We start from the raw sequence: 26,550 nt of genomic DNA, 5'->3' as shown, positions 1-26,550 counted from the left end.
GTAAGGTAGTTGTTAAGTTTAGATATTGGGTCAGATTAGGGATATAGAATGGTCATGCAGAATACGTGCTTTATATGCACTAATAAACAGCCAGTATGTTAATAATAGGCATGCTATAATAAGCAACTAGTTAATAGTGAGAATTGGTGCCTATATTAAAATGTTACCAAAAATGCCAATATAAAGAAAAAGAAAAAGAGATTCATTTCAAAGTACTGTGTTAGGTCACTGATCAATTGTTATCAAATCAGTGACCATGTGAGATTCTTTAGATAAAAGGTCAGATTTCCTTACTTCCACTGAAGCACACAAGATGCTCTTTGGAACACTCGTATCATGCTGGATAACACGGATCATCACACACAGGCTTTTGACTTCTGAAGAAATACAAAACCTGGCATTAGCAGATGGATGACATCACACTCCTTGTGTTTGTGCCCGCTGAACAAGGTACACTGCATCAGGTATAACAAGAGGCCATATCAGCAACAAATCCTCAAGATAAACTACTATCGTTCCTGCTTCCTTTGAACTGCGTTTCTACCCGCTGACTATCTTACGTTAACACTCTCTGTATGCTTCCCAGTCACAACAGAAAAAAAGACAGATATCCCTAACTGTTCTCTTTGTGATATTAAGTGGCTCAAAGCCCAGGCAAGTACAACAGCGCCTTGTTACCAAAAACATTTAATGGACAAAAGTGGACAAAACAAAAGACAGATGAAAAGTACAGGGATGAAAATAAAGAGAAATGAAAGAAAGTGCTAGTTTTGATGGGGATGCAATGAACTGACCAATGTGAAATGCTAGACAGCTTGAAACACATGTTTATTTGCATTTATGAGATGCTTATGCTTGCAAGCAGGGCAAGAACTTTCATGTTGCACATTCATGTCAAACATTTTTGATTCATAGTGACAGTCACAATCCTCTCCACAGAGATGACTACAGCACTGGGCTATTTTGGTCTGTCTCTCTCTTTTCTCATCAATTATTTTGGAGCATTTTCACTTTGGTCTGACTTGCAGTTAGAGCACCTCATCCACTTATGTAAAAAGTTTTGAGCATGTCTAGCAACCCAAGCTATTTTAATATACACCTCATCAACATTTTATTTTATGCATTATTTAGCTTTCTTAATCACAAGTTCGTAAGGAATCACAGTGGTTACCAAACATTTCCTAACAAGCAACAAGCATGTTTTTTATTCCAATTATATTCTGCTTTACGTCTCACAACAATATTTTGCAAGAGGTTTTCTTTTCATTTGAAAGTTATGTTTATGTAATTATTTAGATTAGCCAAAATTATGAAAGACGCAATAAAACCCCAAAGAAAAAGCTTTTAATTTTTGTTTTGCCACATTTAAAGTGAGTGTGCAAATGTTTTGATAAATGAACCATTTGTGAATCAACCTTATTTTAATATTGAGATAATTGTCACACTTCAGAAGGAGACCTCGGGGAGACAGACAGGTAAGTGTAATCTCTAAAAAGTGTAAACAGGTAAGCTGGTGACTGGGATGATGAATTTGTGACAGTACCACCCCCTCTCGGAAGGCGTGACCCTGCGACAAAAGGAGTCCAACAGGGGAGGGAAGGTGGGTGTCCTGAAGCTGTGGCAGGAAACAGAGGTAAATACGGAGGTGCTTGCAGGTTAGGACACCTCCAGGGCGGCGCCGGCAACTCAGGGAGCCAGGGAGGCACCGGCCGATCAGGAGTTCATGGTGGCGTCGGCCGTTCGGTAGGCCATGGGGCGAGCTTTGGAGGGCGCTCTGGAGGAGCGGACACTAGAGGGCACTCTGGAGGGGATGACCACCAGAGTACAGGAGTCGAGGTTAGGGATTTGAATTTCATGGAACGAATGGCTTTCTTGACTGAGACTGGGGAAGTACTCTCCAAAGCAAAAGGAATGGCTTTACTGGCCGTGACAAGGGATATTGACAGAACGGCACTCCTGGCCGTGACTGGGGAATTTCTTTCCATTGAAGGAGGAACGGCTCTCCAGGCCGGGACGGGGAAACTTCCTTTGATTAAAAAAAGGAATGGCATTCCTGGCCGTGATGAGGGGACTTAATCCAACTGAAGAAGGAACGGCTCTCCTGGCCATGACGAGGGGACTTAATCCGAGTGAAGAAGGAATGGCACTCCTAGCCCTGATGAGGGAACTGGATCCAACAGAAGATAGAACAGCACTCCTGGCTGTGATAGGGTAGCTGATTCTTACAGCAAGGGGAACGGCTCTCCTGGCCGTGGCAAAGCCATTTAATCCGACTGAAGGGGGAACGGCACTCCTGGCTGTGACGAGGGGACTTAATCCGACTGAAGAAGGAACGGCACTCCTGGCCGTGATAGGGTAGCTGATTCTTACAGCGATGGGAACGGCTCTCCTGGCCATGGCAAAGACATTTAATCCGACTGAAGAGAGAACGGCACTCCTGGCCGTGTGTCTAGGACTCAGATCATTGGCAGGAGCCTTTAATGGACTCTGGTCAAAGGCTGGGGCCTGTACTGGATTCTGCTTTGGACGCCTGTTGGCACTTGACTCTGGTCAGGGGGTGAAGCCGACATTAGACCTTGCTCCAAGGCTGAGGCCGACACTGAACTCTGGTCGAGGGCTGGAGAATGCTCTGGACTCTGTTTAGGGGCATGAGCCTTTACTGGGAACTGGTCGGGGCTGGGAGCTCGCACTGGACTCTGGTCAGGGGCTAGAGCCTACACTGGACTTTGGTCAGAGGCTGGAGCTTGCACTGGACTCTGGTCAGGCACAGATACCCTCTTTGGGCCAAACTCGGGGACAGAAGCCCTCTTTGGGCTAAACTCGGGAACAGAAGCCCTCTCTGGGCTAGACTCAGGAACTGGAGCCCTCTCTGGGTGAAACTTGGGAACAGGGGACCTCTCTGGGCTAAATTCGGGATCAGGAGCCCTCTCTGGGCTAAACTCGGGAACAGGAGCTCTCTCTGAGCTAAACTCCGGAACGCAAGCCTTCTCTCGACTCGGGTCAGGGGCACTCGGGTCAGGGGCTAGAGCAGATCTGGAGCTGTGCTCCGAGACGGGTGTATGGTCTGGATTGGGTTCCCATATGGGCTTTTGGACTGAAGGTAAACTTGGAGTTAACTCACTGGTACGAGTGGGCTCTTTACTGAATTCTGGGGTTGGAACAGGCTCTGAATTTGTTTGGACTGTAGTGGATTCTGGACTGAACTTGATGAAATCAGGGGATGGAGTAGTGCTGGGTGGTATGACCTCTTCTGTCATCACGTTCTATTAGTTCTACAGCTCCAGTTTCGGAACTTTCACGCTTAGTAACACATACTGCTGATCCCTCACCACAGTGCAACAGTGAAAAGGGACCCCTTTCAAACAGTGTCGCGTTTTGAACGTTGTTTAAGCGACGTATTGCGGTATTTTAAAAATTCATATCATAACAAAAATAAACACCGGTATTCGGTATGAACCGGTATACCGCCCAGCACTAGGATGGAGCCGACACTGGAGCGGACTCATTTCTAGATTCTGGGACTGGAATGAACTCACGGGCTAGACTGGACACTGAGAAAGGCTCTGGGATGGCGGCCATTTTGAATACGGACTCTGTACTGCTGTCCTTAACAGGTAATGCTTCCGGAACAGCTGCTATAATGTGTGATATCTGGCGATCAGAGGTCATGATTGGTGATGACTGAAGTTCAGCGAACCTAACGGTTGATGACTCAGGATCGGCAGCCATAATGGGTGAGGACTTGTGGTTAGCGGCCCTGATAGGTGATGACTGAAGGTCAACGGCCATGACGGGTAATGACTGAAGGTCAGCGGCCCTGTTGCATGCAGACCCGGGACTGGCGGCCATGACAGGTGCTGATATTACTGGAAGGCTGAGAGGTTTTTTGGGAGTAAACCGGCTTCATAGAAGGGCATATACAACATATTGTTCCAACGTGCAATTGGTCGTGCTCCAGGGCATCAGCGATTAAAATGGTTTGTCCAAACCTATGTCAAAGAATGTCATCAGCTCCTCATCCTTCAAATTAGCAGCAGAGGCCAGCTCCAAGAATTTCTGGGCATATTCCACTAGAGGTCGGCTATGTTGAGAACGAGAGTATAGCTGGTCCGATAGGAGGAGGAGGAGGGTATTCATGTTGTAAATCCGATCTTACGGTCTGGTCTTCTGTCACACTACAGAAGGAGACCTCAGGGAGACAGACAGTAGGGCTGTAGTACTCAAGTCCGGACTTGAGACATTTTTCTATCGTCTCGGACTCGTTGGTGTTTGCACTCGGGCTTGTCTCGGACTTGGTCATTGGACTCGAAACTTTTGGACTTGGACTTGACTTGGACTCGAACCTCTTTGGACTCGGTCTTGACTCGGTCTCGACTAGTCCTGGTCTTGGACTTGTCTTGGACTCGACAAAGCTGGACTTGACTACAGCTCTAACAGACAGGTAAGTGTAATCTCTTTATTTGCAGCTTGGTGTGGAGGGGAGAGATTCAGAGCAAACTGATGATTAACTCAAAAGTCTTTGAGAATGACTGGACTTAGCTCAGGTTGATAACCGATCCTTGTATCTCTTTACAGGTCTGACGGATGATGCAGACGGCAAAGACAGGCTGGTAACAGGTGAGAGTCCAGGTAGGTGAGTCAGGTAAGGAGTAACAATGTTTATTTTCCTCTTTGCAGGTTGGCAGGCTGAAGACGAGATGTCAGGATATGAGAATGCAGGTGAGTAGGAAGGAATCAGGTATGGGTAAACCTTGACGAGACCAGACAATGAGGGTGTGAAAAGTGACTGCTTATATATAGTAGGTGATGAGGTGAATGGTGGCAGGTGTGCTGATTGGGATTCTGGTGCAGGCGGGATGCTGGGAAATGGAGTCCTTAATGAAGTAAGGTGACTGAGCTGGTGATGGTGAACTTGTGACAATAATATTATAGGTTTTATTCATGTTTTGAATTAGTTTTTATTTTGCATTTTCTGTTTTTATTTTAATTTTAGTGAAATTTATAGTAATTTTTGTATTTTTTATATGTCTATATAGTTTTTATATTATTACTTTATAGTTATTATTATTATTACTACTATATAGTTTATTATATTTTTATTACAGTTCAAGTTTATTTTAGTACAAGTTAAATTAGCATGAGAAATATTGCCTTGGCAGTTATTTGAAATAAAACTTAAGACAAGACTCTTCTAAATTAGTAGCAGCGATATAAAATGTATTTATGACCAAATTATCTGACAAAATTATTTATCAAATTACAAAATGTATACCTAATGAAACATACTTGCAGCTTAAGCTAAGAGCGAGCAACCTCTGAGAAACAATTAATTAGTTAACATGGAAGGCTATGAGCTAATGCTCGGAAATATTGCATCTACGTATCAATTAAACACATCTGTTAGGGAAATTATGCTATTTACATCATGGGATGATTTGCAGTGGGTGGACATGAATTTTAGCCCGATTACAAGCCCATATATTGCTTTCACCTGTCTGCCACATCATTATCTCTCCACTGGAACCACTGTGTTCAGCAACAGATGCTAGTCTGATGTTTTCTTTCTGAAGTGAGACACAGTCTGGAAGCTATTCATTTGAGATCACTTTGTCTTTTCCTTTCCTCACCTGAAGGGAAATCGTTAACAATCTAGCATCTTTGCTAGGCACATGTGTTCTTCGGCAGAAATCTAGAGAGAATCTCTCACTTGATTTTCCTTTCAAATTTCGCCTTTGAAAAGCACTGATTAGTCACATAGAAAGAATATTTTACTTTCAATGCTGCCTGTGTTTTGGATTAGCAATGGAAAGAGAAGCAACCCACAGTTACACACTGGTTTTGGATGAATTCCAAGCACACAGTCCTCAGCAAAGAATCTGACACAGTTAACTGAGTCTATGACACAGATTAGAGAGCTCGATACAAACCACAGTGCTGACTGGCATTGTGAATAAGACAAAACGAATGCAAAAAACCCCAACACATGGTGCAGTTTTTCCCACCACTAGCATGTGAAAAACTGATGTTCACATCTAATAACACTTCTGATCAAAGATCACTTTCAAGAGGTTACCTTATAAAGTCTTTTGGTCTTACACCACTTCATGTGTCTCTGATATAAATAAATGCTGCCATAGTAACTGTGGATTTCTGAACGTCTAACTAAAATATTTAGCAGCTGCTCGTTACAATCATTATCTCAGATATCACGTTTGGTGTACTAAGAGATAAACTGAAAGAACGAATGATAGAACGATAGATAGACAGAATGAATGAATGAATGAATGAATGAATAAACAATTGACAGAACAAATGATACAACAAGTGAGCGAATGAGCAACAGACAGACAGACAGACAGACAGATAGATAGATAGATAGATAGATAGATAGATAGATAGATAAAATGAACAGATGAACAATAGATAGACCTGAATGATAGAATGATAGATAGATAGATAGATATTTAGAAATAATATGTTTAGATACAATATATAAAATATGGATAGAATGTTTCAATTCTCCCTTTTCAATCAAAACTTTACTGCTTCTGGCAAATCACATCAGGAAAAAGTAGGAGTTTATTTCCAAGACTTTTGGGATATCAGGCATAACGTTTCGATTCTCTGAGCTGCGTTCCAGAGGAACGTTTCTGCCAAGCAAAGCAAGACTCTGTACCTAGCACCAACAAAACCGCTTCAGAGTACTGATAAAATCCAAGGAATAATTTATGGATGACTTTACCCTTTTGTCAGCATTTTCCAATGTCTTTCTTCTTCATATGGTTTAAAATGCAGTTAAGTCACTGAAAATACATTATTTCCACATATATAATTTTTTAATGTCTTGGCTACACTACATACCAGATATCTGGACTATGCTTTCAGCATTTGCTTACATCGCCATTACAGTAGGATCATTTACATAACTGATTTTTATTCTAAAAAATTAATCCACTAAAGTGGTGGATTGTTCAAGAACATTTGTCTTTTGGTTCAGAATTCCGAGATGTTTCTCAAGTTTCATTGCTAACCCTTTTTATACTTCCCCTGCTGAAAAGAGGATGAAAGTCTGTTCACAGTCTAAAGTTAATGGATTTTGATTGATCAGAGACCGATGATAATGGGATACACAGTCAGTGTGGATTACAACTCCCCAAAGATCTCAGCTATTCTTTCTGATGAAGTAAAACCAGGTGAGCTTTGACCTTATAAGAATCACAGTTTCTATTCAACATCTGCTCTAAGAACACCTTGTGAGTCGTACAGAGAGTGAACGTTCCATAGAGAAACATACCACATCAGACAGCTTGTAAATACCCTCAAACTGATTTCCTGTTTGGGAAAAAAAATAAATTAACAGGACCACCACAGCATGCTAGAGCTTTTATTATAGTCCATAGACCACTGTGGGGAAATGCTTATAAATGCAGGGAAATGCGAAATTTAATTAATTAAAAAAATAAATTTTAAAGGTTTTGAAATACATTTCAGGTAACAGGTCCACCAGGTCAAACCACAGTAAACAAAGTCAAAATATGTTCACATATTCAAAACCACAACCCACTGGCCCCTGAAAACGAAACAGGATGTTACCAATAAAACAAAACAAATCCAGACCTACTCCACAACAACAACTATGAAACTGTGGTAGTGCAACGAAATAAACAAGCTGTTGTCAGTATAAATAACTGCATCACCAAACTCCTGCACATAAAAAGTAGCTTTGTGATTTATTTCCAGCAATAACAGAGATGCACAGGTCAATCACTGTTATTATTACTTTTTATAAACCAACTCCAACGTAAAACCAAGAAAGAAGTTCATTATCTCAATTAAAAGCCAAAAAGAGACAGAATTACCATGCTCCCTTTCTCTTTTCCTCTCATTTTGATCTTTCTACCCCTCATTAGAGCCAGTTTCCTAACCCTATATCCATGCTCAATTAGGACCTGATTGCTGTGACATCACTGAACTCCAGACAACAGTTGCAGCTGGTAGCCGACCGGCCGGAAATAGACACCGAAAGGGAGAACTGAATAGCAGGGGTTGTGAATATGGGTGGGGGATTAGAAGCTCATGCTTTCAGATCCCTTTGTGCCAAGGGGAGGAGAGAGTGGAGAGGGGGTGGACCAACCCCAAATCCACTGCCTGTTGTAAAGAAGAGAGGGAAAGAGAGAGAGAAAGGAACAGAAAAAGTTAGTGCAACAGAGGTTATGGACTTAGTCCAGTAAGAGTGACAGGGAACACACAAACTCTTCAGAGGGCTGGGAAGAACATGCTGGTGGACTTTCATTGCCTTCAAAACCCAGAGGAACCTACAGCACTTAACATACATAGCTGCTGATCTTCTGAGGTCTTCAAAGCCCTCTTTAACATCTCCTTAAAATACCTGACCGTGAACATTTTAAAAGACTCCCAAGGACTTGCTATCTTGAAAGTCACGCTTTGATTGAATTTTAACGACTTTTCAGTTTGTTTAATATGTATTTACCATTTCACTCCTATCTCCCTAAGAAGAAGGATTGAAGTGGTTCTTGTCAGAGTTCTTGAGAGAGGATTTGCAGGCTTTGCGTCGCCACACAGACAGAGGTGTTTAATTGAGGGCTTTAAGACTGAAGACCTTTCCACTGACACCGAGGACATACTAACAAAGAGAGACAGTGGGAGATTACGACAGACCGAGAGAGAGGGAAACCCCACAGAGCAATTTCTGCAAGTTGTGATGACTATTTCCACAGAGGCACTTCATACGGTTTCTCCAGGACATTGACGGATTTCAAGAGGGTGCTGTGCAATAGACTGGAATCATCTGGTAAGGCTAAGGTGAGCCCTGAGGCTCTGCTCGCTCTCTAAACATGTGTAATTGCATCCGGCTCACCACAATGCATGTGCTAATCTTGGAATGAACCTTTAAACACCTGTTTGCGCTCAGCTGAGTTGCCTTTTTGTAACATGCTGAGATCGGGGGTTGTTCTGTGTGCTTGGGTAATCGTTTTTAAGCTTCAACCTCTCACTCCGCTGCTGTCATGGTTGTATGGATAACATCTGTCGCCTCGGGTGACATTTCGTTCTGATGGTTTAAATGATAAGATGATCTTTGCTGGGCTTGTTGAGGACAATGGAAGTAAAAGATTTGGAGACGGGGTGTTTTAGCGGCAACGGGCAGTTAATTGGTAATAAACACACAATGGTTGTTATCAATGAAGGTCCCAGACGCAATCGGAGACAACAAAGCAGCCACGCGAATAATGACGTCTGCGGGCATTCAGACCAAAAGAGTCGTTCCCCGTGTGCTCTAAGAGAGTCTAGACAGGTTTACGAATACGCTGAGGTGTGAATGATGGAAAAAGAAATAAAAAAGTAGTTTAAAACAGCATGAAAGGAGTTTTTTTTTCAGTTTTATGATTGAATTTTTCATTTTAGAATTTGAGAAAGGAAAAGAAGAGGGATGCAAGACAGGGAAGAAGGGAGGTAAATTAAGCTACACATCCCAATCCCAGAGCGAAATGATTTGCTGGGACAGGATGCTAGAGAGTTGACTGTTGATGTGACTTTTTGTTTCATTCCCCAGGAAGCTTTTTTCCATTTGTTGTAATCGGAACGGAGACAGACTTCTGAATTGGGCTTTGTTCAGCTCAGGTTCTGTTTGAATAAGAGAGAGCTTATGGGTGAATATGTTTTCAAAATCTGACTAGTCTTTAGTTCTCGCTTTATTGACGGGCATGCCATGGCAACAAAATACACAAAGCTCATAATTGCAACTGTATACAAAGCACTCAGGATTGTTTATACAATGGTCTATGGTTTTCAACTAGGGGTCCTTGAAGGTATTCCAGGGGTTCGCAGAGAGGATAACATATGTAGAATTTGCTTGTATTCTCTGATTATTAACTACTTATATTTTTAAATTATAATATATTAATGAAAGCTATCATAGAGTCTTACCTAAACAAATCTTTCTTTCTCATACTGGGGGTCCGTCTGGGTGCAGGGTCTGTCTAGCAGGCTGATCTCATTACTATCTGCAGGTATTCGTACATAAAGTTTGCAAATATATTTAAGTACGTTTAGATATGCTGAATGGTACAATGTGGATGTATTTATGGTACCTAAAATGTAGAAGTATTAACATATGCACAACTTTAGAAAGTTTCAAATGTTTATATTTCTGTTATTTGTATTATTACACTTGATTTCTTTATTAAATCGCATGTAACAAATACAATCAAATCTATTTATTAATTGCAGGAATTCAATATTCAATTAATCTTAAAGGATTTGCAAATATTTACACATGCCTAAAATTTTTCTGTATATAAAATGCTTATTTTAGATGCTCGCAGTACATTATTAATATACTGTATGCTGTTCAAACTTTAAAAATACAAACAAAAAACATTTATTATGCTTTATTGATTAACTAAATGCAGCCTGGGTGAGCATAAGAAACTTCAAATAAATAAATAAATAAATGAATGAATTAAAAATATAAACATAAATAAATAAATAATCTGCAATTTCTCATGAGATCACAAAAACTAGCTAAAAAGTACCTAAAAGCTGATAAAACGTTCTAGTAAATCACAACTCAAATTTAGGTCTGCTCCTCACACAAATCCTTCAGATAACTTGGAAGATAACTTTTAGGGCATTTTAGGCTAGCTTGAAAATTTAAGTCACTAAATACTTTTATGGGAAAGGGCGACTTAAACATTCTGCTAAGTACACAATAGCATAATTTTTGGGTGAACTATTCCTTTAAAACAGAACGTGACACTGTGGAACATCATTACACTAATGATGCACAAGCAGGTCATTTGTTAAACATGTGAAAGGCCTGCGTTTAGTCTCATTACTCTGTGTGCTCCGCTAACCTACATATAACTCTGCAGTTAGAGATAATTTGTAGGGGCACACAGGCACAAGTGTGAGGTGAGGACTTCATCAGCCTTCACCAGCCTCTGCATGTGTGTGAGTGTATATGGCAGCTTAGCTCACCCTAATGAGGAGGGGCGGAATTCAAGGAATGCCACGCTAAGGTTGAAATGAGAAGGGCAGGAGAGAAAAGGGAATGATGGAGCGAGAGGGAAAGACTGAAAGAAGGCATCAAGCAGCTGTGTTCCCTCAGCCCCTAATCAATGACTAAAACACTGTGATTGTGCCACAGTCAGACCTAATAGGAGTAATGACAGCTGATGTAAATGACTGCACACTGCACTAATGCTATGGGTTTAGATCAGAGTTTAAGAGTGGGCTCTCTTTCAATTCATGAGTTGGAATTAGAAATGAATTGGCCACAACACACAACATGTTGAATTTGAATGACAGGAAAAGCAACTTACCGTATGTGAAATTCTTTGAAATTTAGAGAAATTGTAGTTTATTAGTTAGTTGATGTATGAAGCAATCTATTAATAATTCAACAAATTATTATTTAATCAGGTAATCAAGTAGATAATTTAAAACATATTCCTATTTATTTCTTGATGAATACATTTGATCCCGAACTCATGATATATATTCATCTAAAATAAGTTCAATATTGAAATGAACTTTTTTTTTCTTTCATGGAAAAAAATGCTGTTCTTTTGAAATAATCTACTGAAGAATCCTGTTTCCATAAAAATATTATGAGACACAACTGTTCAACATTAATAATAATCAGAAATGTTTCTTGAGCACCAAATCAGCACAGATTACATTCAGTTCAAGTTCAACAATTTTTCTGTATATAAAATGCTTATTTTAGATGCTCGCAGTACATTATTAATATACTGTATGCTGTTCAAACTTTAAAAATACAAACAAAAAACATTTATTATGCTTTATTGATTAACTAAATGCAGCCTGGGTGAGCATAAGAAACTTCAAATAAATAAATAAATAAATGAATGAATTAAAAATATAAACATAAATAAATAAATAATCTGCAATTTCTCATGAGATCACAAAAACTAGCTAAAAAGTACCTAAAAGCTGATAAAACGTTCTAGTAAATCACAACTCAAATTTAGGTCTGCTCCTCACACAAATCCTTCAGATAACTTGGAAGATAACTTTTAGGGCATTTTAGGCTAGCTTGAAAATTTAAGTCACTAAATACTTTTATGGGAAAGGGCGACTTAAACATTCTGCTAAGTACACAATAGCATAATTTTTGGGTGAACTATTCCTTTAAAACAGAACGTGACACTGTGGAACATCATTACACTAATGATGCACAAGCAGGTCATTTGTTAAACATGTGAAAGGCCTGCGTTTAGTCTCATTACTCTGTGTGCTCCGCTAACCTACATATAACTCTGCAGTTAGAGATAATTTGTAGGGGCACACAGGCACAAGTGTGAGGTGAGGACTTCATCAGCCTTCACCAGCCTCTGCATGTGTGTGAGTGTATATGGCAGCTTAGCTCACCCTAATGAGGAGGGGCGGAATTCAAGGAATGCCACGCTAAGGTTGAAATGAGAAGGGCAGGAGAGAAAACAAGGGAATGATGGAGCGAGAGGGAAAGACTGAAAGAAGGCATCAAGCAGCTGTGTTCCCTCAGCCCCTAATCAATGACTAAAACACTGTGATTGTGCCACAGTCAGACCTAATAGGAGTAATGACAGCTGATGTAAATGACTGCACACTGCACTAATGCTATGGGTTTAGATCAGAGTTTAAGAGTGGGCTCTCTTTCAATTCATGAGTTGGAATTAGAAATGAATTGGCCACAACACACAACATGTTGAATTTGAATGACAGGAAAAGCAACTTACCGTATGTGAAATTTAAATTTAGAGAAATTTAGAGAAATTTAGAGAAATTGTAGTTTATTAGTTAGTTGATGTATGAAGCAATCTATTAATAATTCAACAAATTATTATTTAATCAGGTAATCAATTAGATAATTTAAAACATATTCCTATTTATTTCTTGATGAATACATTTGATCCCGAACTCATGATATATATTCATCTAAAATAAGTTCAATATTGAAATGAATTTTTTTTTTCTTTCATGGAAAAAAATGCTGTTCTTTTGAAATAATCTACTGAAGAATCCTGTTTCCATAAAAATATTATGAGACACAACTGTTCAACATTAATAATAATCAGAAATGTTTCTTGAGCACCAAATCAGCACAGATTACATTCAGTTCAAGTTCAACTTTGTCAAAATAATATTTTTTCATAAAAAAAAAAAAAGTATTTGCATAATACAATGAACTGAATTACATAAGTAAATAGAGCATGCTTGGAAACGAAGTAGTTTCAAACAATAATTATTAACAATGTACCAATACCTGGAAACCCGATACATTGAGAATATGATGACATGTTTAATAGGTAATTCTGAATAACATAAAAATAAAATTACATTCAAAATCTAATTATAAAGTACAATTCTGCATCCTGTTTGCTAGCTCATTTTCAATTCAATTCAAATTCAGGAATTCCAATTTGTCAATGGCATTCCAAGGTATATTGTTAATGGTGAACAACAAGGCAGAACTTGTTTCCATCTGTTATTGTTTTTTCCCTTTTAAAAGATGTTTCTTTATCTTTTATGGGGAATATGTGGAATAGTTCAAAAGCAGTTCAGTCATGCTGTAGCTTGTAAGTCATGCCACATCGGTAATGGAACACTGGACGAGGTAAACTTCACTTTGGCCTGTCGGGACACTTCTCGAGGTGCGTGTCAGAAGGACAGGCTCTGGAGGATTTTGTTCCCACCAAAGGGGTAATGACAGCTCTGTGGATTAGGCAGATGTGCTTTCTCTTGTCCTGCCACTCACACAGACATTCCACCACAGACGAAAGCATTTCCATTGTCTCTTTATTCTGGTTGGGGAGTCCTAGCTCTTAAACTTAGGGTCTCCATTGAATCACATGTTCTCAAACACATCTTATGTTCCACTCCGAGAAACCACAGATATTCCCCTTCCTAGACACACACAAACACATGAATGCAGACACACACAGAGGCACATGCTCACACACCACAGTGAAACCACATGCCGCCCGCAGCATTAGCTCACACGAGATGCTGTCTGCTGCAATGCCCCGGCCGTCTGACACTCTGTCAGAATATCCAACAAGTTGCAAGTCCAACTCCAACCTATCATTACTGGTCTCTTACAGCGGCACGAGGGGGTTCCTCAGCCTCACATGAAACACACTCTATAGTGGAAACCATCATTATTTTTTCCTTTCAGGAAAAAGAAAGAAAAACACTAGATTGATGAACTACAGTTCAAAATGTTTTTGAAAATGGTCTTATATGCCCACCAAGGCTGCATTTATCTGATCAAAAATACAGTGAAAACAGAAATATTATGAAATATTATTACGGTAACACTTTAGTAGAGGCAGGAATTCTCACTATTAATTTAGCATGCCTATTATCAACAGATTGGCTGTTTATTAGTACTTATAAAGCACATATTCTGCATGACCATATTCTACATACCTAAACTTAATATCTACCTTACTAACTATTTATAAGCAGCAAATTAGGAGTTTATTGAGGCAAAAGTCAGTTAATGGTTTGTTAATAGTGAGATTTGCTTGGAGGTTATCTGATAATGGCTTTAGACTACCTAGAAACCAGCTACTGTGTTTCAAAACACAGCTACCGGCTTAAATGGATTATTCAATAGACGTCTATAGATACTTCTTGTCAGTCAACAGCTTTTAAAATTTCTGGCACTTAATCTGTCAGTAAGATTAGAAAGACAAAAGCAGTTCGTGAGGAGCGGAACACAACTGAAGTGTCTTAATCAAACATGTCCAGATAGCAGAATGGGGACATGAGAATGACAAGTTTTCCATGGGACAGAAAACAACATGCTTTTTTCTGTGAAGATTATGTAACTTAATATCAGTGGCTGGCCGGAAATACAAAAATAGTTTGGAAGCACAAATAAGACAGATACTGAGTAAACAGCTCTTAGATCATCTCTCATGTATTTAAACAGTAAGAACATGAAGGGTCCTGTCAAAGCTAGGAGAAAGAAGGGGATGAATAGAAAGATGAATATTGCTATGCTGACCAGTGGTGAAGTCATGATGTGGACAGACAGATTGCAGGTTTCCTGTGCATTTGCTGACTTCATCGGCAAAGGTCTGTTATTGTGGTTACTGTGCATAAACAACCACAATATAATAAACAACTTGAATTTTGTTTCGCATCAATCCTCCTCAACAGAGAGACAGCTTGACAAGCAGAGATGTTAATACTAGTGGTAAAATGTTTCATCCATTAAAAATTCATCCATTAGTGCTAATATTTCTAAAAATCTTCCTGATGTTAACTGAACCAACTCCCCTCTGGCTGTCCTCCCAGAATATGTTATAAAACTCAACTAATGAGCACTGCAATCCCCTTTTCTCCAGATAATTCCCAAAAAACTCTGCTGTCAGCTTTGTATTTTTCGGTGCCATGATGATAACAGGCTGACAGAACAGAATTGTGGACATGTTGTTGGAGAAAAAGAGATCTATAAAATGTAAGATGCTAATTCGTTCGTTCTTCATTATTAATTAGAGCTCATGAAACTGCTCTATTATACAACAGACAGATTGTCAGTCTGTGCATTAGCGGTGACTCTTTTTAGTAATGAGTGAGTCACTGAATCATTCACTTAATCAATTCATTCAAAAATACTATTTTATTCAAGAACAAAACAACGGTATTTATAAGTGAGTAATTAACTTATTCAATCAAACATTTTGTTCAAAATCATTAAGTGCACAAGTAAACCACTGAATAATTCACTCAATCAATTAATTGAAAAACACTGATTCATTCATGAACATAGTAATAGTATTTATGAGCAAGTCACTGAATCTTTTTCTCTCAATTGATTTGTTAAAAAAAATTCAAGGAACAAAACACCTCTATTGTGCGTTGCTCAGAGATGCAATGGTTAAAAGGAACGATTCATGTCTTATCAATAGAACTGCTATGTATATAAATGCCATGCTAATATTTAACTTGTGTGATACAGTAATAATCGTATGAATAATGCTGTATAACCTCCATGCATTTGTAAACTACTGTAATATGTAATTAATTAATTATTACATAAACGTGTGTTTGAAGTAAACATCCACTAAAACATCCCTGCAACTAAGGTTCATTACGCATGACTAGGCTATCTGTGAATGCACATGTACGTGGCGGTGAGAAAACCTGCTAGTGGGTTAGAAAGGTGTTGCACTATGCCACTCTAACTCAGTCCAACAGCAGCTTTCAATTAAAGTTCCCGAAGATGAAGCACTCTAGCTATACATTCTAGGAAGAAGTGTTCTCCAAAGCTTTCACAGGCATCCTTAAACTTCTCACTGCATCCCTTCTTCCAGACACCCCCGGGCTGCTTTTCCAGTATACTCACTCTCGTTGAAACTTGGGGTAAACAACACAAAGTGGCTTCATGTCATGAATATAAAAGGCCATGTGTTGTGTCATTACAGGTCTTTATGTAACTGGTATTTTCATTGTGAATAAATAAATCAGGCTAATAAATCACGTCATACCTTCCTGGAGACTGATTTCAAATGACAGACCTCCATTGGAAGCAGGTGTCAGTCCTGCAGTTCTCTTGTCTTTGCAACTATCATAGAAACACCTGTTATCCCTCATACAATCAGAACACAACCTGCACGTTTTACATTTTAAAGTGCCATGCATATCAAATGAAAAAGTGAGGCATAGCTCAGTGAAAAGTAACACAGTTTCTCAAGTTTGACATGCTGTTTTAAAAGTTCGGCACAATGGTCAAATACAGTAGGTCCATTAATACATTTACATTTAAATGCAAGACACAGCAGAATGGAAAATGAGCCCAGGGTCTTAAGACATATTTTGTTCAACTTTAATTTGACACTGAAAAAAAGCTAGACGCAAAGCAACAGTTAAATATGTCCCTGCAGCATGTTAACATAGAAAACTATTAAAAAGCAGCACAAAGGAACTCAAAACCTCACTCTGCATGAATCAGCCCTAATTCAGTATTAATATACTGGGTCATGTAAGTTTTTTTGGACATGGTTTATGCACGCCTTGCACAATGTATTTTATGTAATACATGCTTATAATCAGAGTAAAATCCCAGTGCTTGCAAGAACTAGAGCTACATCAGCTTTTCATTCTCCCTCCGTGATGTTCAAGCCTGTGGCAAGGTTCAGATAACCCAGTGCCGTCATTGAGAACTCATTCATATGGCAGCTTACCATAGCAGAGTCCTGCCAGGACACCCATGATGACCAAACAATCCATTCAGCAGAATTAAACACTCTGTGTCACCCTGCAGCTGGGGCAGCTCCATTGTTCAACGGGATATAGGGTTTTTTTATGAGGTGTGGGTGGTCAAAACTGGCCTGATTATGTCAACAGTGTTGTTTACTAAAACTATTCAAAACATGTTTTTGGTAATTAAAATTAAAAATTATAAAAAAAACAAAAGTGCAACAAAATTACAAAAAATTTAAATAAAAACAAATAAAAATGAAATGAAAGTTATTTCAAAATATTAATATTATTACATTTTCAAAATATGAACTATATATATATATATATATATATATATATATATATATATATATATATATATATATATACATATACATATATACATATACATATATACTGTATATTTACATGCAACCAAGTTGAACAAAGCAGCAAAGTGAATTTTTGGAATATGTTCATTTATATGAACTTTCTGAATAAATTGATTTATAACAATGAATCCGACAATCTAACGCAACATCTGAGAGAGAAACATTTATGATGAACTGAATCACTAGAATAAATCAATTTCGCCAAGACTACATATGAGGGAGAGGATGCTGTGAAAGTGTTTGAGCGAGATTCAAGTCTAGAAGCTCCAATGAAGCCAAGAACTTACAGAATATGGGACTACTGAGCGTCATAATTCCCCCGCTGTGAGGGTCAGCCACACTCCTGTTTGCTTCTCCATCAGTTCTGGAGGAACACGGTGGCTTGCCAGACCATTTCTCCCAGTGAAACCTAATCTGTCCCCAGAGATCAAGAGCTTCCATGGCTGGGTTAGAAACAGGGGCAGCTCACTGACTCCTATTGTAATGAGTTCTCTGGTGTGACAGATGTTGAGTGAGGTGCCAGATCTCCTGTCTAGATCAGTTGGGGTTGTGTTAGTTTGGTTAAGTCGACTGGGAAGTCGTGGCCTAATGGTTAGAGAGTCGGACTCATAACCCAAAGGCTGTGGGTTCGAGTCTTCTACCGGCAGGGATTGTAGGTGGGGGGAGTGAATGTACAGTGCTCTCTTCCACCTTCAATACCATGACTAAGGTGCCCTTGAGCAAGGCACCGAACCCCCAACTGCTCCCCGGGCGCCGCAGCATAAATGGCTGCCCACTGCTCCGGGTGTGTGTTCACGGTTTGTGTGTGTTCACTGCTGTGTGTGTGCACTTTGGATGGGTAAATGCAGAGCACTAATTCCAAGTATGGGTCACCATACTAGGCCACATGTCACTTCACTTAAGCTAGGCCTGTTCAGACAGATAGAGGAGAAAATTTGCCTCATGCCTTCCTATAGGCCTCAAGGATGGAAAAATATATCCTTAAACCCTTAGGTTGGTATCAAAGTAAATATTTTGAGGATTAAAGTTCTGACTGTTCCAAAATGATTTAGGGAATTGTATTTACAAAGGCAACTTTGATTGTTGTGATATGAATGATATATGCTTGACCTGAGGTTCAATGAAACATTTTTAAACGTAGTTTAAAAGACATGGGTAAGCTTCTTAAGGTACTGTCAAATTTCAATTTCTCTGGCAAAAAAAACCCCATTGTCTGTTGTCAATAGTATAGTGATATTTGGAGCACAACTCACACAGAAATAAATTAAAAATCAAGCAGCTTTCTGTTGGTTGAAGTGGCAAACTGCAAAATGCATTGGGAAATAGTTTGCTGTCCACACAAATATCATGAATTAATAAATTCATAAATACTGCAATTTTGGAAAGTCACTCCACATGATATTTTACAACCTAAACTAATCTTGACATAGAAGGTCAAATGATCTGATATGAAGATATTAAGCAGCAGTGAAGCAATTTTGTTAACCTTTGTCTTAAGATTTTGCCAAACTACTTAAGGTTTTGAAAAATACATTTATGAATAAATAAAAAAAATTCTCTGCTCATGTAATTCACAGGTGTGTGTGTGGTCATGGATGTTCCTGCGCTAGTATGGCTGGTGTTGCTCCTGGCGAGTGGAGGGTTTCCTGAAACAGAGGGCAGCACTCAGCAGTTTGACAGCAGTGATGAAGGTCCAGAGGTTGAATTCCTGTCGACCTCTCGCACACGACGGGCCCCAGAGCCTCCGCCGCAGGACAAGTGCTCCTACACCTTCATCGTACCCCAGCAAAAGGTTACGGGAGCCATCTGTGTGAACTCCAAGGAGCCTGAGGCCGTGCTGGAGAACCGTGTCAATAAGCAGGAGCTGGAGCTCCTCAATTCTGAGCTGCACAAGCAGAAGAGACAAATCGAGACTCTGCAGCAACTTGTAGAAGTCGACGGCGGCATTGTCAATGAGGTGAAGCTTTTGCGCAAGGAGTCCCGTAATATGAATTCCCGAGTGACGCAGTTATACATGCAGCTGCTGCATGAGATCATCCGCAAGAGGGACAATGCGCTGGAGCTCTCTCAACTGGAGAATAAGATCCTCAACCAGACCTCCGAGATGCTGCAGCTTACAAACCGCTATAAAGATCTGGAGCATAAGTATCAGCACCTCGCCTCACTAGCCAATAACCAGTCAGCGCTCATTGCCCTTCTTGAGGCACAGTGTCAGAGGGGACCGCCAGTTGTGGTACCCAGGGTACCGGTCCAACCTCAGCCCCAACCACAACCTCAACCGCAACCCAGACCCTCACCACCCCTCAATAAACCCTACCAGCCGCCAACCTTTAGCCGTAACAACCAGATCACCAACGAGATCCAGAGCGATCAAAACCTCAAAGTGCCTCCTGCTCCCCTTCCCACCATGCCAGGAGGAACTCACAGCCCGTCCACCACAAACAAACCCTCCGGTGAGTCTCAGCTTCATTTCTCCAGTGTTGCATGTACTATTTGAAGGGAAAAACTGAAATGAGAATAAAATACTTGCATTTTGAGGAAATGGAGTATAGGCTTTACAAAACTTTCCTACAGAAAACAAAGCCAACATGCACCAAGTGTATCCTTCAAAAGTTTGAGCTCAGTAAGATTTTCTGTAAAAGGAATTAATACTTTCATTCAGCAAAGACACATTAAATTGATCGAAAATATGCCTAGCTGATAAAACGGTATCGATATTTATCGACGGTACACGTTCTTCGATAACGATAGAAAAAATGTTCGATATAGCGCACGATATAGGCACGTGCTATGAGTAATGCAGACAGCTCACACAAACACGAACATAAGTGCTGTGCCTGCCTGTGATGAGGAGATTGTGAATAAAAAAATGAATATTAGTCGAATTTAAAATAAACATTTGCATTTGAATGCAAAAATAGTAAAATCAAATGTTAGGTGTGCATCAGGGAGCGTCATCAGTGGCGCACGGGATGCAATGATGATGATGTAAGTGACATTTTGCATTTTAATGTTTTGTTAGTCTAGCCCACGAGATGCGCAGTTGCTGCATTATTCATTCACAATATTAGAGAAATATAGTAGCTCAATGCGTAGAAGATCTTGATTAGGTTAAAACTGAAACCAAGCCATTCACACAGAATGCAAATTCAGTGCATTTTTTAGATGGACAAATATGACTGCTGCACTCGCGTCTCACACAAGAGATGTATAGAAAGCCATGCAAAGTTAAAACAGTTTCAACTTTTAGAAAACACGTCACAAATTTTTGGAGGTTTATTCCTGCAATCTGTGTGATCTGCGAATCGGCTCTTTGTATTAAGCAATGCATAAATACATGATGCGGTTTTGTTCATAATTGTTTATGTAATGCATGTTTTTTTATAGACAGTTCTTTCCTTGCGTTGACAATTTAATGCGCTGCATTAGTTTGCTCATTGCGCCCTCCTGTGGCCTATTTAATCGGCATATAAAACATTAGAAATTAGATATTAGTTTCATTTTTATTTTGTGTTTGACTGTTAAAACAAAAAAATATTTGTTGGTTGTCTCAATAAGTTGGGTTAATTTAAAAATACAGTGGTAAAATTTAAACTGTTTTTCCTATTGCTCTTTGTTTTAAAAAAGGTTATAAAAAATGTCAATAATTATCAATACTGAACAATATGAAACATTATATCGTTGATACATTTTTTAGCTATATCGCCCAGCCCTACACTAAAGACATTTATAATGAGGTCTAAAAAGACCTCTAAGACTTTTAACTTTTTGAAATAGAAAAATTTGTACAGAAATGTAAGAAGCAACATCAATATTTACTGACATTAAATAATTCAAAGTGTGATATTTCCATTTGATGACTCTTATCCTTGTGTGGTTTTCAGTGGCAATTTTCTCTTACAGTCCATCATTATTAAGCACTGCCTATCAAAGTTCATTCATCTCAAATTCTCTCTGCATAGCGGCTCCCACACAGAGACGTGACAATAAAGCATCTGTTGTTGTCTCAGCTTTGAAATGCCAACATCTAGTTTGTTAATCTAGTCAGATGATGAATATCATAAACACTATTTTGTGTTGAGTCATGCCCATGGGTGGCATTGTTAAACATGGACAACAACAACTTATGGTCAATTTAATAAAATTCATAAATTTCAGACTGAATGTTACATTTCATTTCACATGATTTTAATGGTCTAAATGAAAAGTCAATGAAAAGCCGAATTTGTAGGGATAAATAATGCAGAAAAGCTTTATTTTCCAAAAAAATACTGTTTGTTTTTAATGAACACTTATGCTTCATTGCAATGAACATGACTGTTCTTTATCTCAATCCAAAGGAAATTTCATATTTTTTTCAGCAGTTTTTAATCACTTTTTTAATGTGCTTATCATAATGCATTGCAATACTATAAGAACATCATGATATCATTTTTTGCTTATATCATCCATCCCAAAACCAACATATATATTTTGTCCATTTATTATTTAAACCAAGACAGCGAAAATGAAAAAGGCATCTTTCAGTGGCTATATTTCCACTCCATCTGGTGACATGAGCAATTTCATGGCTAGGTCTGCCTGCATTAATAGAGAAAGGTTACACAAACTCTCCTCAATGAGAGTCAAGCTTTCACAATAGGACTACAGTATGAAAAAGAGCTCTGGAAGGAAATAGAGAAAGATTCTGGACAGAAAAAAATAGTAAAGGAAAGAAGACTGTTAGAAAAAGTCTACAGTGACTGAAAAAATGTTCGATATAGCGCACGATATAGGCACGTGCTATGAGTAATGCAGACAGCTCACACAAACACGAACATAAGTGCTGTGCCTGCCTGTGATGAGGAGATTGTGAATAAAAAAATGAATATTAGTCGAATTTAAAATAAACATTTGCATTTGAATGCAAAAATAGTAAAATCAAATGTTAGGTGTGCATCAGGGAGCGTCATCAGTGGCGCACGGGATGCAATGATGATGATGTAAGTGACATTTTGCATTTTAATGTTTTGTTAGTCTAGCCCACGAGATGCGCAGTTGCTGCATTATTCATTCACAATATTAGAGAAATATAGTAGCTCAATGCGTAGAAGATCTTGATTAGGTTAAAACTGAAACCAAGCCATTCACACAGAACGCAAATTCAGCGCATTTTTTAGATGGACAAATATGACTGCTGCACTCGCGTCTCACACAAGAGATGTATAGAAAGCCATGCAAAGTTAAAACAGTTTCAACTTTTAGAAAACACGTCACAAATTTTTGGAGGTTTATTCCTGCAATCTGTGTGATCTGCGAATCGGCTCTTTGTATTAAGCAATGCATAAATACATGATGCGGTTTTGTTCATAATTGTTTATGTAATGCATGTTTTTTTATAGACAGTTCTTTCCTTGCGTTGACAATTTAATGCGCTGCATTAGTTTGCTCATTGCGCCCTCCTGTGGCCTATTTAATCGGCATATAAAACATTAGAAATTAGATATTAGTTTCATTTTTATTTTGTGTTTGACTGTTAAAACAAAAAAATATTTGTTGGTTGTCTCAATAAGTTGGGTTAATTTAAAAATACAGTGGTAAAATTTAAACTGTTTTTCCTATTGCTCTTTGTTTTAAAAAAGGTTATAAAAAATGTCAATAATTATCAATACTGAACAATATGAAACATTATATCGTTGATACATTTTTTAGCTATATCGCCCAGCCCTACACTAAAGACATTTATAATGAGGTCTAAAAAGACCTCTAAGACTTTTAACTTTTTGAAATAGAAAAATTTGTACAGAAATGTAAGAAGCAACATCAATATTTACTGACATTAAATAATTCAAAGTGTGATATTTCCATTTGATGACTCTTATCCTTGTGTGGTTTTCAGTGGCAATTTTCTCTTACAGTCCATCATTATTAAGCACTGCCTATCAAAGTTCATTCATCTCAAATTCTCTCTGCATAGCGGCTCCCACACAGAGACGTGACAATAAAGCATCTGTTGTTGTCTCAGCTTTGAAATGCCAACATCTAGTTTGTTAATCTAGTCAGATGATGAATATCATAAACACTATTTTGTGTTGAGTCATGCCCATGGGTGGCATTGTTAAACATGGACAACAACAACTTATGGTCAATTTAATAAAATTCATAAATTTCAGACTGAATGTTACATTTCATTTCACATGATTTTAATGGTCTAAATGAAAAGTCAATGAAAAGCCGAATTTGTAGGGATAAATAATGCAGAAAAGCTTTATTTTCCAAAAAAATACTGTTTGTTTTTAATGAACACTTATGCTTCATTGCAATGAACATGACTGTTCTTTATCTCAATCCAAAGGAAATTTCATATTTTTTTCAGCAGTTTTTAATCACTTTTCTTTAACGTGTTTATCATAATATATTGCAATATTATAAGAATATCATAATGTTTTGCTTATATCATCCACCCCAAAACCAACATATACATTTGGTCTATTTATTATTTAAACTAAGACAGCGAAAAATGAAAAAGGCATATTTCAGGGGCTATATTTCCACTCCATCTGGTGACATGAGCAATTTCCTGGCTAGGTCTGCCTGCATTAATAGAGAAAGGTTACACAAACTCTCCTCAATGAGAGTCAAGCTTTCACAATAGGACTACAGTATGAAAAAGAGCTCTGGAAGGAAATAGAGAAAGATTCTGGACAGAAAAAAATAGTAAAGGAAAGAAGACTGTTAGAAAAAGTCTACAGTGACTGAGTTTGGAAATGGCATAAGGATGAGCCATCACAGGCTGCATTTAAACTATATATGTGTAGTTACTCCTTATTATATATTAATATACATTCATTTCTTTAATATATATATATATATATATATATATATATATATATAGGATATCATTAATATATAAGATATACTGTATATTAATATATAAGAATATCAGTCATATACAGTATATATTGTTCTGCAAATTTTCATGGGCAAAATCTAGGCGATCAAACATTTTGTGTGAGGTTGGAAGAACAGGTTTAAGTTAGTCATGCAAACTTGCTGCAATGGACTGTTTTTGACTGCACAATTTAAGACGCACCTTGAGATTTTAGAAGCATACATGTATATGAAAGTGGTCCTAAGTGGATGTTAAAAGATCCAATTTTTTTGTGTGCGTGTTTTGCTGTTTGCACACATACAAGGCTTGATCTGACAAAAAACAGAATTGGTTGCCATAGTAAAGCTGCAGTGATGAAAAAGGAAATAAGATGACTGGAGAAAGAGCAGGGCAGGGAGGGAAGCAGGACACTGTTGAAATGAAGTCATTTATTCCAGTGTTACCAGACATGCGCGACCCAGACATCCCACACAAACACTGAGCTCTATCAGGTCTGGGGCTTCCTGAGAAATGGTCTGCTGATGGATTTGCCAAAGTGTTTTAACATGACCCACACCACTGAAAATCTGTAAGGCCTCTCGGTTTCCTCTTCCTCCCTTCTTCCTACCATATCTTCTCTAAAGTTCACTTCACTTGATGGATTCATGTTCATCTCCAGTTCAACACCTCATCCATCTCTGTGAATGTTAGCTACAATCTTTGTAGTGAAAAGCCGATTTTCTTTCCACTGTCAGCCATTAGACTGTTTTTGTTCTCTCAATGTCTCTCATTCCATCTCTCATACACACCTAATCTAAACTTTGTCCATTTGTCTGCCAGACATAACAGCTGCCTTTGTCTAAACATCTCTCCTCAAAAATGACTCATCTACTCATTAATATCCCTGTTCTAATTAGAACCAACTGATTCAAATAATGTACCTTTGAACCTGCTTTCAGCTATTCTGTTCTGTTCCTGTCTCAATTTCTGTTTTGGCACTAATTTTGCATTAAGTGGTAAGTTTCCATGGTGTGAAATGTTCAACGACCAATTAAACAGAAGGGAGCTGAAAAGGAGTTTCTAATTTGCTGACAAGCAGACTTCTCCAAGGGAGAGCAAGACATTGGTGGCTCCAAGATAATGAGGCAAAGAATGTGGAGTGAGGTGCTTTTCATGTACAGAATCAAAATGTGTTTGGAATTTAGCACAAAACACTGATACAGCCTCTAAGACAGAATAAAAACTAAATTTGCATAATAGAAACAGAGTGAGGTTCAAAGGTCTGACAGAAAGAGTAAAATTTTTCTAAATCAATAATAAATACCAAATGTTAAGATATTTTATATGCACTACCACTTATAAGCTTTTGAACAGTAAGATTTTTTAAATAAGCCTCTTTTGCTCATCAAGCCTGCATTTATTTGATCCAAAGTACAGCAAAAACAGTAAAAGCTTTAAATATTTTTACTATTTAAAATAACTGTTCCCCTTCAGGAACTCGAGCTGCATCGAGTCGCTTTGGGAACGCCCTTGCGTGACCGCGTTCTGAAGCACGTGTCAAATCCGTCCAATGGAGCAGCGAGACGTCACGAGCAGGGTGACGTAAGCACCAGAAAGCATAAAAGCACATCCGGCCGGGCGCAAACCAGCTTCTGCTCTTCAGTAGCGCTCTATGTATGTGTCTGTCTATTTACTGTTGTCTGTCCGCACAAGCACTCATATATATAAAACAATGAGAAAGTCTATGGCGAGCGAACGGCATTACAAACGCTGTGTTTCTCCCTGCCCACGATATCTGGTGGCAGGGAATACACACGATCTGTGTGTCGTTTGTTTAGGAGCAGAGCATGCACGGTCAGCTTTCGAGCAGCTGATTGTCATCACTGCGAGCTCTCGCTGCGCACGCGCCGCTCTCGCCTGGCTGCGGTTGATGACAGCGGAGGGATCCGAGACGGGCTCGTCCTTTTCTCGGTCCTCACCCGCTAGATCCGCGGATCTCTCTCTCACGATTCGGAAGCCTGCGCTGCGGTTTCTCTCCTCCTCCCCCCCAGAGAGAGAGCCAGACGCTTCATCTGTCTTCCTCCGAGGAGG

The 26,550-nt window shown here is 38.8% G+C and overlaps 2 protein-coding genes across 4 annotated transcripts in view; one reads left to right on the top strand and one right to left on the bottom strand.

The window, feature by feature from the left end:
* ralgps1 (Ral GEF with PH domain and SH3 binding motif 1) overlaps positions 1–26,550 on the bottom strand; it is a 100,191-nt gene that overhangs the window by 38,457 nt on the left and 35,184 nt on the right. The gene's annotated exons all lie outside the window — the stretch shown is intronic.
* The window catches only part of angptl2b (angiopoietin-like 2b), a 26,552-nt gene continuing 8,180 nt past the window's right edge, over positions 8,179–26,550 (top strand). For 2 of the 3 annotated variants that reach the window (XM_016231892.1, XM_016231891.1), the window contains exons 1-2: positions 8,179–8,812; positions 19,187–20,062. In XM_016231892.1, the coding sequence (XP_016087378.1) occupies positions 19,201–20,062 (862 nt within the window). In that variant the 5' untranslated portion in view covers positions 8,179–8,812; positions 19,187–19,200. Of the gene's footprint in view, positions 8,824–19,186; positions 20,063–26,550 lie in introns of all 3 variants that reach the window. The other variant, XM_016231893.1, reaches the window with a different exon arrangement.

Source organism: Sinocyclocheilus grahami, unplaced genomic scaffold (assembly GCF_001515645.1).
Source record: "Sinocyclocheilus grahami isolate Dianchi unplaced genomic scaffold, SAMN03320097.WGS_v1.1 scaffold401.1, whole genome shotgun sequence".
Taxonomy (NCBI): domain Eukaryota; kingdom Metazoa; phylum Chordata; class Actinopteri; order Cypriniformes; family Cyprinidae; genus Sinocyclocheilus; species Sinocyclocheilus grahami.
This window is presented reverse-complemented; position numbering and strand designations above follow the sequence as displayed.